General features: G+C 35.0%; 1 protein-coding gene across 4 annotated transcripts in view; it reads right to left on the reverse strand.

Annotated features, from left to right (window-relative positions):
* Nucleotides 1-2,222: 2,222 nt before the first annotated feature.
* LOC143225370 (uncharacterized) overlaps nucleotides 2,223-22,323 on the reverse strand; it is a 28,581-nt gene continuing 8,480 nt past the window's right edge. For 2 of the 4 annotated variants that reach the window (XM_076454638.1, XM_076454639.1), the window contains 4 exons: nucleotides 12,396-12,499; nucleotides 10,469-10,628; nucleotides 7,995-8,099; nucleotides 2,223-3,618 (listed from right to left, as the gene is read on the reverse strand). In XM_076454638.1, coding sequence (XP_076310753.1) covers nucleotides 2,420-3,618; nucleotides 7,995-8,099; nucleotides 10,469-10,595 — 1,431 coding nt within the window. In that variant the 5' untranslated portion in view covers nucleotides 10,596-10,628; nucleotides 12,396-12,499 and the 3' untranslated portion in view covers nucleotides 2,223-2,419. Of the gene's footprint in view, nucleotides 3,619-7,994; nucleotides 8,100-10,468; nucleotides 10,629-12,395; nucleotides 12,500-12,939; nucleotides 13,089-22,323 lie in introns of all 4 variants that reach the window. The other 2 variants (XM_076454635.1, XM_076454634.1) reach the window with 2 other exon arrangements.

Genomic DNA, 22,323 nt, shown 5'->3' on the forward strand with positions numbered 1-22,323 from the left:
TCAGACTTGTAATAATCGAAACTGTGATGATATCACACTTGTAATAATCGAAACTGTGATGATATCACACTTGTAATAAACAAAACTAAAATATCACATTTGCAATAAATGAAACTGTGTTGTTGATTTCAAACCTGTAATAAAATAAACTGTGATGATTTCAGACTTTTAATAAACGGAACTTTGTTGTTGATTTCAGACTTTTGATAAACGAAACTGTATTTTTGATTTCATACTTGTAATAAACGAAACTGTGTTGTTAATTTTGTACTTGTAATAAACGAAAGTGTGATAATTTCAGACTTGTAATTAACGAGACTGTGATCATTTAATACTTGTTATAAACGTAACTGTGCTGTTGATTTCAGATTTGAAATTATCGAAACTGTGATGATTTCAGATTTATAATAACGAAATTGTGTGATGATTTCAGTCTTGTAATAAACGAAACTGGGATGATTTCAGACTCGTAATAAACGATACTGTTTTGTTGATTTCAGATTTGTAATAAAGGAAACTGTGTTGTTGATTTAAGACTTTTAATAAACGAAACAGTGTTGTTCATTTCAGACTTATAAAAAACGAAACAGAGGTGACTTCAGACTTGTAATAAACAAAACTATATGAGGATTTGAGATCCTTAATAAACGAATCTGTGATGATTTCAGGGCCTTAATATACGAATCTATGATGTTTTCTGACTTGTAATAAAGGAATCTCTGTGATGATTTCAGACATGTAATAGACGAAACTGTGTTGTTGATTTCAGACTTGAAATAAACGAAACTATGTGATGATTTCACACTGGTACTAAACGAAACTATCCCAAGCATTTAGTTGTTACAAGTCTGAAATCAACAACGCATATTAGTTTTTACCAGTTTAAAATAATCGCAGAGTTACGTTTATTACATGTTTTAGTTTTTCTTGTGTTTTGTTTGTTTGTTGTTGTTTTTTCTTGATGCCTACTTTGAAGAAGTCAGCTTTGCATCACAAAAGTTATCAACTTAAATTTTATACTTCATTTTGTTAAATAAATTTAGTTGAACCTCAGAATTTTTGTTTAAAAATATTGTATTTTTCAGATATTACTTTTTTATTTAATCGAAGGTGACATTTGATTCTTCATCGTTAAAAAGTCATTTGATTTCTATTACTTATCAAGTCAACAAAATGGTAGTATAATATTAATGGTAATTAATTTTCATTCAGCATAGCTGTAGAAAAATAAACAGCTCCAAATAAATTTTCAATTTAGTAAAATATGTTTGTTTGGACATTTTGCACAAAGCTACTCGAGGGCTATCTGTGCTAGCCGTCCCTAATTTAGCAGTGTAAGACTAGAGGGAAGGCAGCTAGTCATCACCACCCACCGCCAACTCTTGGGCTACTCTTTTACCAACGAATAGTGGGATTGACCGTCACATTATCCCTCCACGTCTGGGAGGGCGAGCACGTTTAGCGCGACGCGGGCGCGAACCCGCGAATTACGAGTCGCACGCCTTACGCGCTAGGCCATGCCGGGCAGTAAAATATGAAATTTACAATTTACATATTCTGGAAAAATATAAAAAAACTCAAGTTTTTCGGTATCACAAAATCGAAAAAGTCATTCAGTTTAATTATCTTTATACAACTTACGAGATTTATAAAACACGAATTTATGGTTTTATAACGTAGATCTAGTGAAAGATAATTTTAATTCTGGGCTAAGACCAGTAAATGCATAAAATCCATAAAATACACGCAGAGATAATAAAAATATTAATTTTAATATATAATAATGTCGAATTAATGATAAATTTGAAAGGTTGTTTGCATAACTATTATTGTTTGTACATCTTTCACAGCAAAGCATGATTATAATCAGTCATATTTATCAAAAGTTAAGAGTTTTAGACTTATTGTGTTTTAACACTATATTCTCTATTCAACCACTTGCAGTTTTTACGAAAAAGGCGTTAATAATAGTATTAGTATTTCAATAGCACTATGTCCATCATATCCATTGTCGATGACGTGGATATGGCAGATGTGATTGGTTCACACAATACTTATACAGTCTTCTTTTCGGGAAAACATAAAGGAGTCAACTAAAATATAGTGTTAAAAATACAATTACGTTTAATACTATTGTTTTCTAACAAAAATGTAATTTATTTGAAAAATTTTCTGAAAGTTACGAGTTAATAATAGTGAATGATTTCTTATGCATCAACAACTTATTTAGACAAAATTTTATCAAATCCATTTTTACATCACTGCACTGAGATTTATTTTTATTATTTTCTACGAATGTTACCCGAGGTATTTAATTTTAAACCATAGTCAAGTTTTCTTTTACATATATACTATTTTAAGATATCGACTTCATTGTCATTGTCACAGTTATTACCTAAACTTCTATTCCTCAATGACATTATCTAAGCTGTTTTTCGTCACCCAGCTTACGTTCCATAATTCCACAATTTGGATTTTCTTTCTCAAAATTATTTACCAGCTTATGCCTCTCAACAATAGGAGCGTTTTTCTCAAAATCATCACCTGACTTCTGTTCTTCAGTTGCATCATCAAAGATATCTTCCTCAAACTGATCACCTGGCTCCCGTTCCTTAAATATATAAACTGAACTTTTCTGGTCAAAATCATCACTTGAATTATTTTTCTCGATAATATCATTTCGACTATCTCCCTCAGAGTCATTACTTAATTTATTTCCCTTAACGGCATTATTTCGACTGCCCTTCTGAAAACTATTATCTGTCTTCTTGAGTTTGTTTTCCCCAACGTCATCATCTGGCTTTTGTTCCTTTGTTAGATCACTTTTGTCATGTTCTTTACCAAAGGTATCATGTGTCTTTTGTTCCTCTGTCATATCACCTCCATAATCTTTACCAAAGTCATCATCTGGCTTTTGTTCCTTTGTTATATTACTTTTGTCATGTTCTTCACCAAAGTCATTATCTGGGTTTTGTTCCTCTGTCATATCACCTCCATAATCTTTACCGAAGTCATCATCTGGCTTTTGTTCTTTTGTTATATCACTTTTGTCATGTTTTTCACCAAAGTCTTCATCTGGGTTTTGTTCCTCTGTCACGTCACCTCCATAATCTTTGCCAAATTCGTCATCTGGCTTTTGTTCTTTTGTTATATCACTTTTGTCATGTTTTTCACCAAAGTCTTCATCTGGGTTTTGTTCCTCTGTCACGTCACCTCCATAATGTTTGCCAAATTCGTCATTTGACTTTTGTTCCTTTGTTATATCACTTTTATCATGTTCTTTACCAAAATCATCACCTGGCTTTTGTTCCTCTGTCACATTACCTTCGTAATCTTTTCCAAAGTCATCATCTGGCTTTCGTTCCTTTGTCACATCACATACATATTCCTTCTCAAAATAATCATCTGATTTCCGTATTTTATTAACCCCTTTAACATTTTCTTTGTTTCTTTTTTGGTCCGTGGCAAAATTGTTATCTGCTTCGTCTTCTTTGCTTCTACATCTGATATCAACCTTAATAGTTTCATGAACTATGATGTCTTCTTTATCACTCTTAGGTAGTTCTTTTTCATAAATATATTTGTAGTTTCCTTTCAATTTGTTTTTTGTCTGTTCTGCTGTAAATAAACTAGAATATGTAATAACATAAACACAACACAAAAGAAAACTTTGTTGTTCAGAATAGTTCCTTAAAATAGCTATAATATAATTGGACAATACGTCAACTGAAAATGAGAAACGCCTTTGTCTGACCATTGCCATGATCAGTAGGCTATACAATAATCTAAGTTTACTAAGTCTAAATGAGTTTCTATTTCTTTCATAAAATCTTTATTACTAATTTCTATTCTATATTTCGACAATACTGTCTTCAGCAGTTCCTAAAATGGGTTATTTATATGGTGGTATTAGACAAGATTTGATCCTAGATCTTATGAGATAAAGTCTCGTACGCTATCCACTTATTTAGGTGTAGAGATGGTCTTTCTCATTATGTGTGTGTGTTTTCTTATAATAAACCCACATCGAGCTATCTGCTATATCCACCGAGGGAAATTGAACCGCTGATTTTAGCGTTACAAATCCGTAGACTTACCGCTGTACCAGCAGGGGACTTATCTTTATGACTAAAATGGTTTATTTGAATGTTTTGAACAGGGGCTTCTATGTTTTGCTAACACTTCTGTGGTGCGTTGGTTGAATATATTTTCAATTAAATGGATTGCAGAATATTTCCCCTATCTTTATTTTTCTCATGTGAGGTTCATATTCCATTATTTTAGTATTGTTGCAAGTTATTGTATGGTCTTCTTCTTTGGTATGATGGACTAATGGACTACTGCAGAAAGATCGGTATTACAAAGTGCTATATTTTTGTGGAGCTCCAGAATTTTATTTGTGTTTTGTTTGTCTACTGTAATAGGGTCCACATTCACACGGGTGTTGAAAATGGTGTTTTTGTTCTTCAAGTGATTTGGTGTTTGTCATCTGCGATCTCATTGTTTTATAATGTCGATTAACTATCCTCTGTATATTCTCTTAGATGTTTTTGACACACAGGAATATGGTTCTTTTTTTTGTAATTATTTCCTACCCATTCTTGGTGCTCATTTCTTCTTTATCAAATTTCCTGATATCCACCATTAAGGAAGCTCACAGTTACTTGACACCTTTATTCCAAATATTTTTCACTCTCTAAAGTAGATAATATACAATGTCTGCCTTTCAGTACTGGTGTTAGTTGGTTTACATTTCTGATATTTACCAGTTATAGTTATAGGTTTCTTGAGAATTGGTTTTCTTCTTCTATTTCCATTGTGAAGTGTATGGTAGGATGTTGTCTCTTCAAGTAGTTTACGAAATGTGTTTGCAAAATATTGATGATACACACGTAATATAGCCACTAAATCTGCCATAGAAGGGATTAAACCCCGGATACCTCTTTTGAAGGCACTCACATAAGTCTGTTCATTAAAGCCCTAATGGAAGAAGACACCAAATATATTGATAATACATTCGTAATGGCCAAATGGTTATGGAGTTCGAGTTACAATCTGAGGGTCGTTGGTTCGAATCCCCGTTACACCAATCATGCTAGCAATTTCAGCCGTATGGACGATATAAGGTGTTGGTCAATCCCGCTATTCGTTGGTTAAAAAGTAGCCCAAGAGTTGGTGGTGGGTAGTGGTAACTAGCTGCCTTCCCTCTAGTCTTACACTGTTAAACTAGGGACAGCTATTGCATGTGCAGCTTTTTTGTGAAATTCACCACAGAAGGAGGTAAACCCCTGGTACCCCCTCTTGAAGACATTCGCATAAGTCTATTCATTGAAGCCCTCATGGGAAAACACCAAGAGAGGTTGACGTGTCAGTTTTCTTAGCAATAAAATCAGGAACTAAATCATCACAGCGAGAGGGAGTTATTTTCAAGACATCCCTGCAAATGGCAACAGATTACCAGTGGAAATATAGGATGAAACCCAGTCAGTGATTTTTACCTATTAAAGTTCAAACTAATTAATAATTAGGTTTAGATGGTCGTGCAGACTACTAATCAGATGGATAAACGATATCTGATCGCCACAAACGTACATAACTTATTTTAATTTATATATTCAAACCACTCAACCAGCTGATCAATATTGTATAAGTATTTCCTACTTTTATAACAAGTTAATAGAAAATGTGTCTACTACATTGCACTAAGTAGATTTAAGCCGTCCTTAAAGTAATTCATAATATTAATCCGGACCTACACACAGAAAGTAGACCGAGGTTCTTAATGAAAAGGGAACTTTTAAAAGTATTTTGCGTGGATGGTTGAGTACGTTATAAAATAAGATTTTAATCTGAACTCTCATCACATCATTACTGACCAAGTCGTCATGTTTTATGATGCTCTGCCTCAAGATTTCGCAACTTGAGAATAGCCCTGCTACATAGCTTCCATTGCCAAGGCTTCGTAGCAAGTTTGTTTTGTACAAAGCACACCACTCCTCCTTGTGTTTCCATCATCTATGAACTTACCTCTGGCAACTTGACGAGTATTCCTTGGAATGGAATAGCTTGAATGCCTGTTTCATTCTCCAGATATTTGAGAAATGTGACGGCTTAAATAGAAACAGGATTGAAAGCGTATTTTTATGAACTAATACCGTGTTGAACTCCTTTCCAGACAGAAGTATTTCTTGATTATGTTGTATACTGTTATCTGGAGCCCATAGTTAGTTTTTGCCACTGACTTTTATGTCCGTGGATCCTTATTTGTTACAGTTTGTTTACCACAATGGAAGTACAACTTAATCAAGTTCCTTTCTCCAAATTGATTAATATTATTTTGTTTTGAAATGACATTTAATAAAATCTTAAAAATCCATAACCTCCGAAATGAGCACATCTTTATTATCCAAGTGTATATAAATTATTCATCAGGAAGACTTCTCGCATATTCTTCACAAAAGCTATCAATTTTCGATGGTATCACTTTCCCACGAAAGCCAAACATTATCTAAATGTTGTGCTGATACATTCCGTTCCACCACGACTTTGTATCTGCTGTAGTTGTCGAGTAATATCCTATTCTGCATATTTAAAGTTGTTTTAATCTAACATTCTCAATCTTTACAATACACTAAGTTTTATTGCGCTCCCATTTCAATTAAACTTTCTCTCCTAAGCTTTTAATGAATCTATCATAGATATATGATTGTTTCATAAACAGTCATGACAAAAACAAACCAATCGTAGAATTGTTTCGTAAACAGTCATGGCAAAGATCAAACCAGTCATGGGATTTTTTTTATAAACAGCTATAATAAAGATCAAGCCAGTTATGCGATTGTTTGGTAAACAGCCATGACAAAGACCAAACCAGTCATGGGATTGTTTCGTAAATAGCTATGACAAAGATCAAACCAGTTATGGGATAAACAACTATGACAAAGACCAAACCAGTCATGGGATAAACAACCATGACAAAGACCAAACCAGTCATGGGATAAACAACCATGACAAAGACCAAACCAGTCATGGGATTGTTTCATAAACAGCTATGATAAAGACCAAACCAGTCATAGGATTCTTTCATAAAGGGACATGACAAAGAACAAGCCAACCGTTGAATTGTTTCATAAACAGTTTTAAGATCCCTAGAAAACATATTACTTTTTACATTTCGACTGTAAAAGCACAGAATAATCTTATGATACAATAATGTTTTTAGAAGGTTCCGTGTATGTTACTTAAAAGTATGTGATAAAATCTGATTATTTAGTTCAAGAGACGAAAATATTAAACAGCTGCGTCGCTTATCTTTACATACAAAACAAACTGTTATCTTACTTTTCTAAAGCAAATGACAGTACAGTCACATTTAATGTTTCTATGTAATTTAATGTAACATCGTTAAACACTCAAAAGTATGAGTTGTAAATGTGCGTTGATAAATATTGCTATGTTTTTCATATTTTGATTGGCGTTGTCTGTTGTAATGGTTTGGTTTGGTTTGGTTTAAATTTTGTGCAAAGCTAAACAAGGGTTATCTGCGCTAGCTGTCCGTAATTTAGCAGTGTATGACTAGAGGGAAGGCAGCTAGTCATCACCACCCACCGCCAACTCTTGGGCTACTCTTTTTACCATCGAATAGTGGGATTGACCGTCACATTATAACGCCCCCACAGCTGAAAGGGCGAGCATGTTTGGCGCGACGGGGATGCGAACCCGCGACCCTCAGATTAAGAATCGGGTGTCTTAACCACTTGGCCATGCCGGGCCTTGTTATGATTTGATTTAGAGCAAAGCCACATGGGGCCTACCTGCTGTGTTCACCGATGAGAATCGATCCCCGGGTTTTAGCGTTGTAAGACAATATATCTATAACCACGGACTTTTTGGATTGAATACAAGTTATTACTTTACAAAATAAACATGAATGATCAAATACTAAATAATATACTTATTTACAACTTTAAACATGACATAATTATTATCCATACTTGACAGTTTTTTGTATTGGAAACTTGGATGAATGCTGTCTCTCCATCCACGAGGGGGTGGAATAAATTTCCAGTGTAAACCACTTCCGTACCAATAATAATTAGCTATTATAAAACAAATACAGCTGTTAAAACTGTATAGAAAAGGTCCCAATAATACAATAAGAAAGTGCAGCTAGACTGGCATGAAAATAAAATATCAAATTAAAAATAAGAGGTTTAATACTAATTCATTATAAAAATAACATAGTTAAGATTTTTCTTTCTTCATAACTTGTTTATCACACGTGCTAATTCAGAGGGCAGTACTTATTAAGTTGTCCAGAAATAAATGTCAGAATTCTCACGATGACATTTAGAAGCTGAATATTATGTAACTTATCGTTGGTTGGCTGGTTTAATTCAACGTTTGTCGCTTATAAAGTGTCTTAATTGTCTGCTGTTTCAGCTCTACTCTGAGTAAGCTTCGTAACCCCCAAGGCAACATGGACAAAAACTTTCGTCTGATTTTCCTCTATGACTTCAAAGTTGGACGAAAAGCTACCAAACCTACACGGAACATCAACCAGGCATTCGGCCATGGATCTGTTACTGAACGTACAGTTCAGAGTTGGTTCCAAAGGTTTCAACATGGAAATTAAAGTCTTGAAAACCACGAAGGTCGTGGAAGGAAGCCATCCTTAGATGAAAACACATTAAGGGAAACAGCTGAGACAAACCATCGCACAACAGTGCATGAGCTTGCAGAAAATCTAAGCACAAGTAAATCAAGCATTGCCAACTACCTGATTACAATTAGAAAGACGAAAAAGTTGGATACGTGGGTTCCGCGTGAGCTGACTAAATCGGCGTTATGAGACCTCTCAAGAATGACTCTTCAAAAATTGAACGAATTGGTAATCGAGGTTCTGCCTCATCCACTTTATTCCCCAGACATTCTCCATACAAATTTTCATTTTTTCAAGCACTTTGACAACTTTTGAACAATAAACGCTTTCAAAATCAAGCAGCTGCAGAAGAAGGATTCATGGAGTTCATTGCCCATAGAAACTCTGCTTTCTACAGCAGGGGCATAAACAGCATCGTTTGGTTTGGTTTAAATTTCGCGCAAAGCTACATAAAGGCTATCTGCATTAGCCGTCCCTAATTGAGCAGTGTAAGACTAGAAGGAAGGAAGCTAGTCATCACCACCCACCACCAACTCTTGGGCTACTCTTTTATCAACGAATAGTGAAATTGACCCTCACTTTATAACGCCCCCATGGCTGAAAGGGCGAGCATGTTTGGTGTGACGGGATTCGAACACGCAAACCTTAGATTACGAGTCGATTTCCTTAACCACTCGGCCATCCGGGCCTAACAGCATCGTTACATATTGGCAAAAGTGTGTTGAAGCAAACTGTGCTTACTTTGATTAAAGCATTTTTTACAACACTGGTTTATACGTTTCCAGACTTCGAATTCAAAAACGACATTTATTTCTGGACAACCAAATAGTATATATGGAGTGTGTCGAGTACAAAATGACTGCCACATTCAATTTTACAAACAATTACCACATTTGAGTTACATCTTTATGTCAGCACATAATTGTCATTATCGAGTGCTTCACAGCTCAAATAACAGTAATATTTTTTCAACCGCACGTATTTGTGTAGGCAAATAATAAACACAAAATCTATTACTTAAAAGTGAGTTCAGTTTATCAATATAAATTATTTCCATCTTTCATAAATGACAGTTTAATTTATGGTCGCTAGATAGCACAACAAACTGTCCATTTATCAAATTATATGGAATTGTTTCAAAAAGAAAAGAAAGGGAACAAAGAATTAAATATTAAGTATGATGTAGGTATAATAATGACAAAAGGTATAAAAACAAGGTAGGAATGAATTATAAAACCATACAAAATTCCACCAGTAACTATGGGGCTAACATCACAAACTTATGGTTATTAGCCACTGTAAGACTGTAGCACAATTCAGTTTAAATGTTGTTATTGAAACCTGAAGCTATGTAACTGACAGGTATTCAACGTTTACCAGAAAGATCTGGTTACTTATGTAGTGATTTATATATGGTTTTGTGTATCCATCCTTCCTCATCTCTCTACTTTTTGGCATTGCCATTCCTACATCATACTTAATTTTTATTACTCGTGTAAGAATATCACTTCGTTCCTGTTTTCTACATGCCAAAATTTAATGTCATTAAACCTTCCTACCACATGAAAAACTAATCAACTGACAGAATTTACTGACCATAAAACCTTAATACAATACAGTCAGTTCGACTAAGAGAAAATAACCTGTTTCAAACATTATTTAATTCAAATTGTAAATGTTTAATAAAATCACACCAGAAGCTTAACAAGTAAAACAATGTCAATAAATATATAAATAGGTCTATCTAGGTTAAAATAAAATACACTAGAATTATCAAGATTATACCAAGAAACCAGTTTCACTCACTCAACATTTTCGTCCCGTACAAGGTCTGATCACAATAACATTGTATGTAAGACTTCGTGGAGCCAGAATTACAGCCTCTGATGAAACAATACATCAACCAACAATAACCTTTTATCCTTTCACACATCTTTCCGGTATACCCATAATAACAGTGACATTTCTGCAAAATAAAATTAAGATATGATACCCTGTAAACTATATAGACTTTTAATAACATTCGTTACCATTCTGTAACACTCATTTTGTAATGTTAGGTAGATAGACAGATGGATAGGGTATTCTGGGTTTTTAAGTTGAATGGGATAAAGAAGATGTTATATGTCACTTGTATCAGATATTTGTAACTTAGTCATATAGATAACTAAATCTCTGTCATGCCTTAAAATACACGAAAGACCAGTGGTCCGATTCTACTACCACAAGAAGGTGCCAATGATGACTCAGAGATTTACATCAAGCTGAGAGCTAGATACCCATAATACATCTCAGTAGACTGGAACACGTGGAGTCGAGGGTATTTATTACTCGAGAGTATAACAGCCTAACATAGGCCATTCTCAAACTCTGCGAAGTAACGCTGCCCTCAGAAACAATTTTAACCAATGAGAAAAGCTCGCTGCTTAAAACGGCTGCTCTTAACAAAATAGCAAGACTAACTGTCACAACTATAACACTTCCAGAGTTGAAAGTACAGAGAGTATTCAAAAGCATTAATGGCTCAAACCTTGAATCTTTAGATCTGTGGCCCAGCACACTAACCGTTATGCCACTACATACAAATACTATTTACTGTTTATTTAATCACACAGATATTATTCACTATTTACAGTTTGTTTAACCACACACACGAGAACTCTACTAGCTATCCTTAATTTAGTAGTAATAGTTTTCAGGGATGTCAATACCATCCACTGTCAAATCTTCACATGTTCTAATCCAGTTGTTCGGTTTAATTCTCAACCTTGTTATCCTAAAGTACGTAGCTAACTTTTTATTGTATTTGTGGCTGCAACAAGGCGTGAACCATGAATCCGCAGTATGATAGTTAATGGGCCATAAGATTTTGTCCATGTGCTATTTCAATCATTATCAGAAGACCAGAGAAGTTAGGCCCATTAAATAACAGAATCTTCTCGGACTTCGGACTTTGAGCGGTATATACCCATGAAATCACTGACAGGTAACACATATCTGTTAACAATATAATAATACAATTAACAATGACGTAAGTATTCATGTACTGTTTAGTTTAATAGAAAACACGTAAGACTAACAAGATTTGCAATGAAGACTAGAAAAAAATACAAGTTCGTGTGTTCCCCTTCTAACTTAAGTAAAAATGAAAACATTTAATGAAATAATCACAACTTGTCACTATAAAGCAAAGTGTACTAAAAACTTTGGATTCCAAATCACTTGATAGATCTTAAATTTTCCAAGGAATTCGCTCTTTTTACGGGTTGAGAGGTACCTCGTGGCAAAACTTATGTAAATAAGTATTATCTCCTTTTTTACTTTAAGGATGTAATACCTAAAAATAAAATTTCATTTATTATTTACAACTTTGTACGTTCTTCTTCCGCGAATTAATGCGTAAGTCCATCCACCGTTTCAAAGCTTTAGAAATATGATTATAATTACATTTGTCATAAGACACTAATATTAGGCCTATTACATTTTAAACACTGCATTCTTTATTTGATCTTTTAGGGATTTTCAAGAATTAGAAGAGTGAACAATAATAGTATTCCAGCCACATCATTTTGTCATATCCATTGTCGACGACGCGTTTCGCTCAATCCACAGCTAATCAGGCCGTCATGGAAAAACTTCTAATTATTGAAAATCATCAAGGGACTAGATAAATAATGCAGAGTTAAAAATATAATAGACTTAATACTAATGTCCTTTGACAAGTTATACGTACTTGATTAATGCACTTTCCATATACACAGAAGTTCCACGTACTGTTTATCCAAACAGACACAGCGTCCCATTCCACTAGTCTTCCAGTGCTGCATTCAGTTTCATCTGAGAAATAAAGGCATTCCAAGTTCAAGGGTGAAATTATTAATTGTTTTAACTACGGCATCAGTTATTGACTGCCTTAACACCAAATTGATACTTGAATCTATATCGGCTGAGATTAAAAAAAAAAACAGGGAAAAAGTTAAAAAATAATTTAAACACCTATACTTTCACAGTTTACGACTGCTTAAATGTTTAAATTAGTACAAAAGATATTCACATTTAGTTAAATATCACGTACTGTTGGTGTCTTACTTCCGTTAAGAGAATATACAAAACAAGAATAAACACAAAGTTTTTCAGATGGTGGTTAACCCTTTATTCAGTTAAAACCTGATTAGCCGACGTTATGAATTTTATAAAACTACAATCCTCCAAAGAATATTTCTATCCTTATCAACTTAATTACAATATACAATTTCAACTACCATCACGACTCTTACAAGGTTTTTTCATTTTTTTCTCTGTGACCAACAAACGTGGGATAAATGAAGAACTGACTGCAAACACTGGTAAATCCTGGTTTCTGTGACAAGACTCGAATGCTGCTTTTAATGTTTTCTTAATATATTTATCTTTTTTCAGTCCTGAACTAAGTGTGATAAATATAATAAAAAATATTACACTGTGTAATCTCACTGGGAAACAAACGTTTAATAAGTTATTGAAAATCATTTTTGTTCGAGATCTCAAAGTGTCTCACGTTTGCACTTTCGGTAACATTTATCTACTTATAAAGTGTATTTTTAATATTTTGTTACCATAGGAACCTCAATACTGTTTAATAAAAATTTCTTCTCAACAATGACTTTATTATTAATAATATTGTTGCACATACAATTACATTAAATTTCAACAACTTCGAGATGTATGTAGATTTGATATTAATATTAAATATAAACGACCTTACATATCTTATATACAGCAATATGTACTATAGAAATTAAATAGTAAATTTGATACTGCAAAATATATAAGTTATTTAAAAATCCAACAAAAATATCAGAATTTCTTTTTAGTCAAACTACTGGAAAAAAAATTACCACATTGAACTAGGAAATGTTTGTAAAACAAAAATGTTTGTTTTTGAATTTCGCACAAAGCTACTCTAGGACTATCTGCGGTAGCCATCCCTAATTTAGCAGTGTAAGACTAGAGCTAATCATCACCATCCACCGCCAACTCTTGGGCTACTCTTTTACCAATGAGTAGTGGGATTGACCTTCACTTTATAATGACCCCATGGCTAAAAGACAAGCATGTTTGGTGTGACGAGGATTCGAACCCGCGCCCCTCGGATTATGAGTCGAGTGCATTAACCACCTGGCCATTCTGGGCCGTAAAAATGTGAAATATGAACTTAAGCAATTCGTGTTAAGTGTGATAAAAACAAACTTATGGAATCGTTTTTATAGCAAGAACAACATTATAAAAGTTTCTATTTAACAAATCGTAAGTTAGAGGAATATTGGTGAAACAACAGACCTAAAAATTAATGTTTGGTGAAGAACCTACTGAACCAAATAATTAATTCAAAAGTTTAATAACAGAATTTTTTTACTGTTGGAAAGTTTTAACTAATACAAAGTTTCACTTTAAATTATCTAGTAGCTTGAATTCAGTGGGATCTTTGTAAAAAAAAGTAAAAACTGTCTGTTCGCGGACTCTTCTGTAGTCTTTGGACTAACTTCAATCAATCTTGGTAGGATTATAAAATTGGGTGGTTAATATCAGGTCCTTCCCACAAAAAGCATGACCAGGTGGGTTAAGGCGTGCAACTCGTAATCTGAGGGTCGCGGGTTCGCATCCCCGTCGCGCCAAACATGCTTGCCCTTTCAGTTGTGAGGGCGTTATAATGTGACGGTCATTCCCACTATTCGTTAGTAAAAGAGTAGCCCAAGAGTTCGCGGTAGGTGGTGATGACTAGCTGCCTTCCCTCTAGTCTTACACTGCTAAATTAAGGACGGCTAGCACAGATAGCCCTCGAGTAGCTTTGTGCGAAATTCAAAAACAAATAAACAATCCCACAATAAAAATGTGTATTTAGCTAATAACTCCAAAATAATGGAAATATTTTTATTCCTAAATTTATTCAAAGTTTTTCTCGAGTTTTCTTTCAGTTAACAATCTGAAATGTTACATTGCTTCCAGGATCAATAACAACCAAAGCACAAAATCAGAGCCTTAAAGAGGCAGGGATATGTCTGAAAACCCTTGTTTTTCATGTTCTCAGTTCTATGGTCGGCGCGCGTTTAACCAAGAATCCTCCTTTTGGTCCAGAAAAAAATCAAGGAATTCCGTTAGTGCAGAGAGGTATTAGTACAAGTAATAGGAGAAAGAAATGTAGCCTAATACCATTTCTGTAAAATGTTAAATAAAACAGTTGTGAAGTAACTCATGAGTGAAATAAATTATAAATACAAATTATTTGTTCGATCAATTAGTTAAAACTCGACATTCAATCATTAAGCCTCTGAACGAAGGTCGGGTGCTATAGCAGGTAAATAAATACAACAAAAAATAAATGTGATATCCTTATGTAAACTGGTAGCGAAATAGAACCGTACGTTAACTCAGATCTCGTGGGTTATCAATAGACACATACGAAGCTCTAACAGCAAAATAGAAAGGTACATGCTAGAAACTGATTATTTTATGCACGTTAATTAAAGAAAAGACTCAAGTACTAAATAATAAACATTTTGTTTGCTACTTGATATTATGACGACTTCGCTGTTTCTTTTTTCTATCTAAATATTAAAAATATCTATATGCTCCCCAATGAAATATTTTTCATTACACAAACTAAGAGTTTATTTTCAGTATTTCTTCATCTTTTAGTGTTTATAATCGTACCAATAAATTTCTTATAATACATACAAGTAAAATTAGCGTTTCCAATTGGATATAGCCTATCGAAGTCCATTTGAGCTATTGAATTCTGTAACGAAACAAAATCGGGAACCTTGTAGCAGAGGTAGAATAAAAGATTTTTTCCTCACAAATCTCTGAATTGAATAAACATGATAGAAAGTTATTCACGGAGAAGTTGTAGAAGCGAAACGTTGAGTGAAATAATTAGATCCTTGATCTGGAGTTTATGGTCGTTTTTCATAATTATTTGTACGAAATTTATTTCTGTAAATCCATGGGAAAAACAATTATCAATCAAGGAAGTGAACATGCTTATTAATGCAGTTAATTTTAAATAAACAACATCCAGCTGGTCAGCAGTAAACTTATAACCCTAAAATTTAGGGTTCAGTTTCCTGCAATGGACAAGTAGCTTAGTGTTTGGCTTTATGCTAAACGAAAAAAAAAAATATCCAACACAAAAAATAACATTTATTGACTGTGTTCTTCAGCTTCCAATAATTTCCTGGTCTTATATCAATAAATGTTAAAAACCCATGAAAATGTTTTCAAAATATTTCTTTTTGAGTGTGTGACCATTCTAAAGTTGTAACATATCGATAGCTGATAATATAAATATCTTATTACATCCGTATGGTTTTTCTGGAAGGTTTAAAGGTTAGAACTATCAGAAACCCTTGGTGTATCTGATATTTCAGTAGAGGTTGTAGATAGAGCCACAGTTGAAATGGTTTGGTGTAGACGGTAGTTCGAACTCTGACCCTTATTTAATATCGGACATACATCTAGTTTCCTGGCATCATCAGGAACATGTACTACGAGTTAATCTGGTGTAACGTCGTAACCATAGCTATCACACATACTCTGTAATTTATACAATAAATAAACTAAGTTTGAGACAAACACATGGCTTAAGCTATTTAATATCATTTTAGTACAAGCTACTGTTTGACCTCTGTATAACCAATAGCAAAGAAGTTTTAAGTTTTACCTAACAAGGTACTTTCTTTAGTCATTTAAATTCATCACTGTTAAGCAGACTGGAAAGCAAGCAAGACATTAAGCCCTTTCAAGTCTCGAAAAGTGACATCCCGAACGTAATTTCACGGGAAAATGAAGGAAGTGCAGAAGAAAGACTCATTCACTGCAAAAAGTTTGGGACGGTTTCCGAGTGAAAGTCGAGCACAAGACAGAGAAAAAACTTACAACAGAAACCGAAAAGTAGTACCGCATCATATTTATCAATGCAGTTCTGCTGAGGAAGATAAACACATCAAAGGCACCAAGGAGCATTTCTACGACAATGCTTATGTCATGCAGAAGATTTTGGTTCTGCTATCTGCGGTGGAAAGGACTTCATGAAGAGCACGCAGTAACGAACATAATGTACTGTCAGGTGAAAGTGGACAAGTGCGAACGTGTGTGTTGGGACGAAGATTTAAACCCGCGACCCTCAGATAGTGAGTTGAGCACCTAACCTCTTGGCCCGCCCGAAATATGGAAAGAGAGACCAACAACGAAATTACAAATGTGCGTGTAGGTCATACAAAACATCTTCGTGTATGAATCGGGAACAATCTTCATACATATACAATTATATATTTTTTATTGAAGAGGAGCTTATTTTTGGAGATCCCAGATTGCTTCATTTAAATTTATTTAATTTTAACAAGTATTAAAAGTTATTTGATTTTAAGTGATAATTATAGATAGTGACAGATAGCTTGAAATTCAGGTAGTTTTTAAGATGTACCAATACAAAATGCTGTAAACTTCAAACTCGAGTAGTTTTCAAGATGTACCAATACAAAATGCTGTAAACTTCAAACTCGGATAGTTTTCAAAATGTGCCAATACAAAATACTGTAAACTTGAAAGTCTAGTTTTTAAAATGTACCACTACAATCTACTGTACACTTCAAAGTCAATTAGATTTCAAAATGTACCAATACAAATTACTGAAAATATGGTTGGTTGGATGGTTAATTTAGTGTTTTATGGCACAAAGCATCTAAGCTATCTGCAACAAACGTCCGGTAAAAAATTAAAAGTAAATTTAATAAAATTTATAAAAGGGAATTAAGGTAAAACAAAACAAAGTTTAAAAAACAACATATAGCATAAAACCAATGTTTACATCTAGTCTACAACGTTAAGAAAAAAACTATAGTGATTCAAGTTGTAAAGGGCTTTCTGTAGCGTAGCTGTAATTATCATAACTTGCCAGGAAGACTAACAAGTAAGTACAAAAACCACCGTCAGTCACCTGAAGCTGGCCTTTCTAGTCCTGGTTTCGAGTTACTTAATGTTACGGTCAGTTTCTAATTTGAAATCGAACTAGATGAACTGTGATTTAAAAAATATATATATATTAAAAAGGCGTAATGTATAAATTAAAAAACTTAAATAGCATTAAAAAGATTAATGGCCTTTAAAAAACTAAAAACATTACCAAGGTGGACAGTGTCACCATCACCAATAATACTGTCTAACGTTGTGTACAAACCTTGGGACAGAACATGTTTAAAATGATGCCGTCGTTGAGAATCCTAACAAGTAAAATGTGGTTTATTGTGATCTGAGTGTTACACAAACTACACACTGGTGCATCAGTTCCAGATAAAAGAAAACGATGAGTTAAAAACTGTGACCAATGCAAAGTCTAGTTAGAACAACTTCCTCTTTCTGATCCTTACGGAAGCAAGATGGTCAAAGTCCAATATAGGGTTTTATTTGGAAAAGCTTTTTTTCGCATTGATCACTCCAAGTCGACTGTATGGAACAGGCACAGCAGTGATAATGCCAGAGCAAATAGACTTAGCTGCGGTGTCAGCGAGCTTGTTCCCGCGAATACCAACGTGGCCCGGTATCCAGGAAAACTGGATAGAAGTAGGTGTTAAAGAGAAATGGGCCAGTCGGTTTTGAATATCGGCAAGAACAGGGTGTGAACTAACGTGAAGCAATTCCAGGGATAGTAGAGAACTAAGTGAGTCAGTATAAATAGTGTAGTTTGAGTACTGCTTAGCTTCTACATGTATATGATCCAGGGCAAGAGAAATGGCATACAGATCAGCAGTGAACACAGAAGCTGTAGAGGGGATTCTGTGCGCAACCACCGAACCACAACAATAAACTATGGCTGAGCCCACACAGTCACGTGATTTTGAACCATCTGTATAAAAGGAAGGACTGTTTGAAAGATGTTCAGCAAATAGCAGACAGTATTTCCAATCGGGAATGTCTGCTTTTCTCAGATGACTTAAAGATAGGTCACATTTGGGGACTGTAAGAAGCCATGGTGGGAGGGGCTGACCAGTGAATACAGCAATGTTATCCAAAAACAGACCCAATTCATCCAACTGCACCTGGATACGAAAGCCAAAAGGAGCAATGGCAGACCATTTGTTCTGAAAAAGTATGGCCCACTGAGGAAGGAAAACACAACCCCAGGTGGGATGCTTTGGTTAGAAACGAAGTTTCGAAGCATATAGTAAAGACAGTTGCAAACTGCAGAGGTGCAAAGATGGTTCATGAGACTATGTATAAGCTCTGAACTGGGGAAGTGTGGAAAGCCCCACTGCAGATCCAAAATCCTTGATGATGAATAGGGTCTAGCATCTTTAAGGCCGAGGGTCTGGCAGAGCCATAGATAAGTGAGCCATAGTTGAGTTCTGATCGAATAAGAGCACGATATATCTTTAGCACAGAACATCGATACACTCGCCAAGTGGTGGAAAACACGAAGGATGTTCAGTGCTCTTGTATATTTGACCCATAACTGCTTGATGCATGGTATAAAGGTCAGCTTACAGTCAAAGATAAGCCCCAAGAACTTTGACTCAGGGACCACAGGCAGCACAACCTCACCGATACAAAACTCAGGATCAGGGTGAATACCCTGTTGGTGACAAAAGTGCATGCAAACGGTTTTAGAGAGAGAGAGAGAGAGAGAAGTTTAAAGCCGTTTGCGGAGATCCACTTCAGTAAACGATTGAGGGCAGTCTGTAGCTGCCTCTCAATATACCTCATGTTTCACGACTGACATGAGATGTAAAAGTCGTCAAGATAGAGCCCGTTTGCAACAGTGAGAGGGAGTTTTTCAGTGATGGCATTAATTTTTATACCGAAAAGTGTGACACTCAGAACACAGCCATGAGGGACTCCAAGTTTCTGTAGAAAAGAACAGGAAAGTGTCAAACCCACACAAACTTGTAATCTCCTGTCCATTAAAAGCATTTTAATAAAAATGGGCAAATGGCCACGTAACATATAAATGATCTCACGAAACGCCATACTTCCATGTTGTATCATAAGCCTTCTCAATGTCAAAGAGTATTGATAAAAAATGTTATTTGAGAAAGGCTTCTCTGATTGACGTTTCAAGTCGAACCAGGTGGTTCATGATGGAGCGCTGTTATCAGAACCCACACTGGGTGGGTGAGAGGAGGTTGTTTGATTCAATAAACCAAGCAATATGAGCATTAACCATCCTCTCTAAGGTCTAACAGAGACAGCTCATTAAAACAATTGGGCAGTAGTTTGAAGGAATCTTGGAATCCTTCCCAGGCTTGGAGAAAGGTAGAACAATACTGGCACTAAGCATCAAGATAAACATTCTCCTGCCAGATCTGGTTAAAAATAATCAGAAGAGTAGCAAGAGAAACAGGAGATATATGGCGCAACATTTCATAGTGTACATCATCAGGTCCAATTGATTTACTGCCAGACCGATGAAAGGCCAATTTGAGTTCCACCAGTGTAAAGAAATGATTATAGTCGTAGAGACAACCAGCTTGAAAAGAAAAAGGTGATTGCTCTGCCCAAGTCTTGATGGTTAAGAAGGTGGAAGAAGAAGCAAAAGTGCTAGATACCCAGCAAAAGCTTTCATCTAGAGAATCAGCACAACTCCAGGTATCAGCTACTTCCTGGTCATCAGAGAGCAAGATCGAGGTTCGAATCTTGTCACATATGACTTTGGAACTGGTGGTTGCAAATATGCTGGTTATGAACTTAATACAAGATTCCTTCTGGCTTTGACATCTCAGCGGGCCCAAGCATGTGCACGGGCCCGCTGGAAAGAAATGCAGTTCAAGAGTGTTGGATATCTATGAAAAGTATCCCAGCCCCGTTTTTTGAGCCTTCTGTGCCATGTGGCAGGCAGGATTTCACCATGGACGAGAATACAGTGGAAAACGTGTCGAGGTTTTAGGAATACACTGAGCAGCTGGTTGTATAATACAGTCAGTTACTGCTGCCACACAGTCATCTATTGATGGCTTACAGATGATGGCAGGATTAAGTTCTGCGAGAGCAGTGAAAAAGTGACAATTTGCTTGATCAAGCTTCCACCGGGGCACACAGGTCAAGTGGCATGGGCCACAGCCAGTCTCCCTCAAGATCATAAGAAAACGATCACTGCCTCGTGAATTATTGTCAACTCTCCATGAAAAATGGGAAAATAATGAAGGGGAGCAAATTGAGAAATCAATAGCAGTAAAGGACTGACTAGGTGCATGGAAATAAGTAGAAGAACCAGTACACGTACAGAAATCCACACCAAGGGGTTGAAAATGTGAATGTCAAGTAGTTTTCAAAATGTACCAGCACAAACTACTATATACTTCAGTCATGTAGTTTTTAAAAGATACCAATACAAACTACTGTAACTTTCAAAAATGATGATACATTAAAACTACATTCTGACGACAAGATAATGATGCTTCAATACCATATGCATTCTGACGACAAGATAATGATGCTTCAATACCATATGCATTCTGACGACAAGATAATGATGCTTCAATACCTGACGACAAGATAATGCATTCTGACGACAAGATAATGATGCTTCAATACCATATGCATTCTGACGACAAGATAATGATGCTTCAATACCATATGCATTCTGACGACAAGATAATGATACTTCAATACCATATGCATTCTGACGACAAGATAATGATGCTTCAATACCATATACATTCTGACGACAAGATAATGATACTTCAATACCACATACATTCTGACGACAAGATAATGATACTTCAATACCACATACATTCTGACGACAAGATAATGATACTTCAATACCACATACATTCTGACGACAAGATAATGATACTTCAATACCACATACATTCTGATGACAAGATAATGATACATCAATACCATATACATTCTGACGACAAGATAAAAATACATCAATACCATATACATTCTGATGAAAAGATAATGATACATCAATATCATATACTCCTTTGATACTTTTGATCATGTTAATCAAATTCAGACCCCCAATATCTCCTCTTTTTTTAAACAAAGAAAAAAATCATAGATCTTAATCTGTCACAGTACATCCAACAACTTAGTGCCCTTCACTATGCAAGGACCCTAAGTTTGAACACAACACTCCAAATGAAACCTAACTGTAACCTACACTCTGACATTATTACCTCTTTAGAGTTATATTAATTTTTGTAAATACAACAAACTTTCACAGAGCTTAAAAAAACTGATCAATCAAAACATCAGCATCATCATTTTAACACTTAAAATTTACAATGCATTACCTTGCATTTTGCTTAATTAGAAATCTATTTAAGTTTTTTGTAAAACAGACTAAATGATCAAAATCCTTTCCAAAGTAGCATCACCAACACCCAAATAAATTTCTAATATCATGAGTAAATTTACCTACATAATTAACATAAATAAAAATACCAAAGGTCTATACTCCGAAGCCAAGACACCCTACATGACATTAATCCAGTTTGACAGAACTCCATTTGTAACAATAACAAACCTGCTTTCTTCCATCAAGCCACTCATCTATCCAGTTTACTAACACATCCCCACACATTTAAATATTTTTATTTACAAGGCTTTTATGTGGCAGCTTGTCAAAAGCTTTCTGAAAAGCCATATACACCAAAGTCACACCTGTAACAATCTAC

Source organism: Tachypleus tridentatus, chromosome 9, assembly GCF_004210375.1.
Source record: "Tachypleus tridentatus isolate NWPU-2018 chromosome 9, ASM421037v1, whole genome shotgun sequence".
In the NCBI taxonomy this organism is placed as follows: domain Eukaryota; kingdom Metazoa; phylum Arthropoda; class Merostomata; order Xiphosura; family Limulidae; genus Tachypleus; species Tachypleus tridentatus.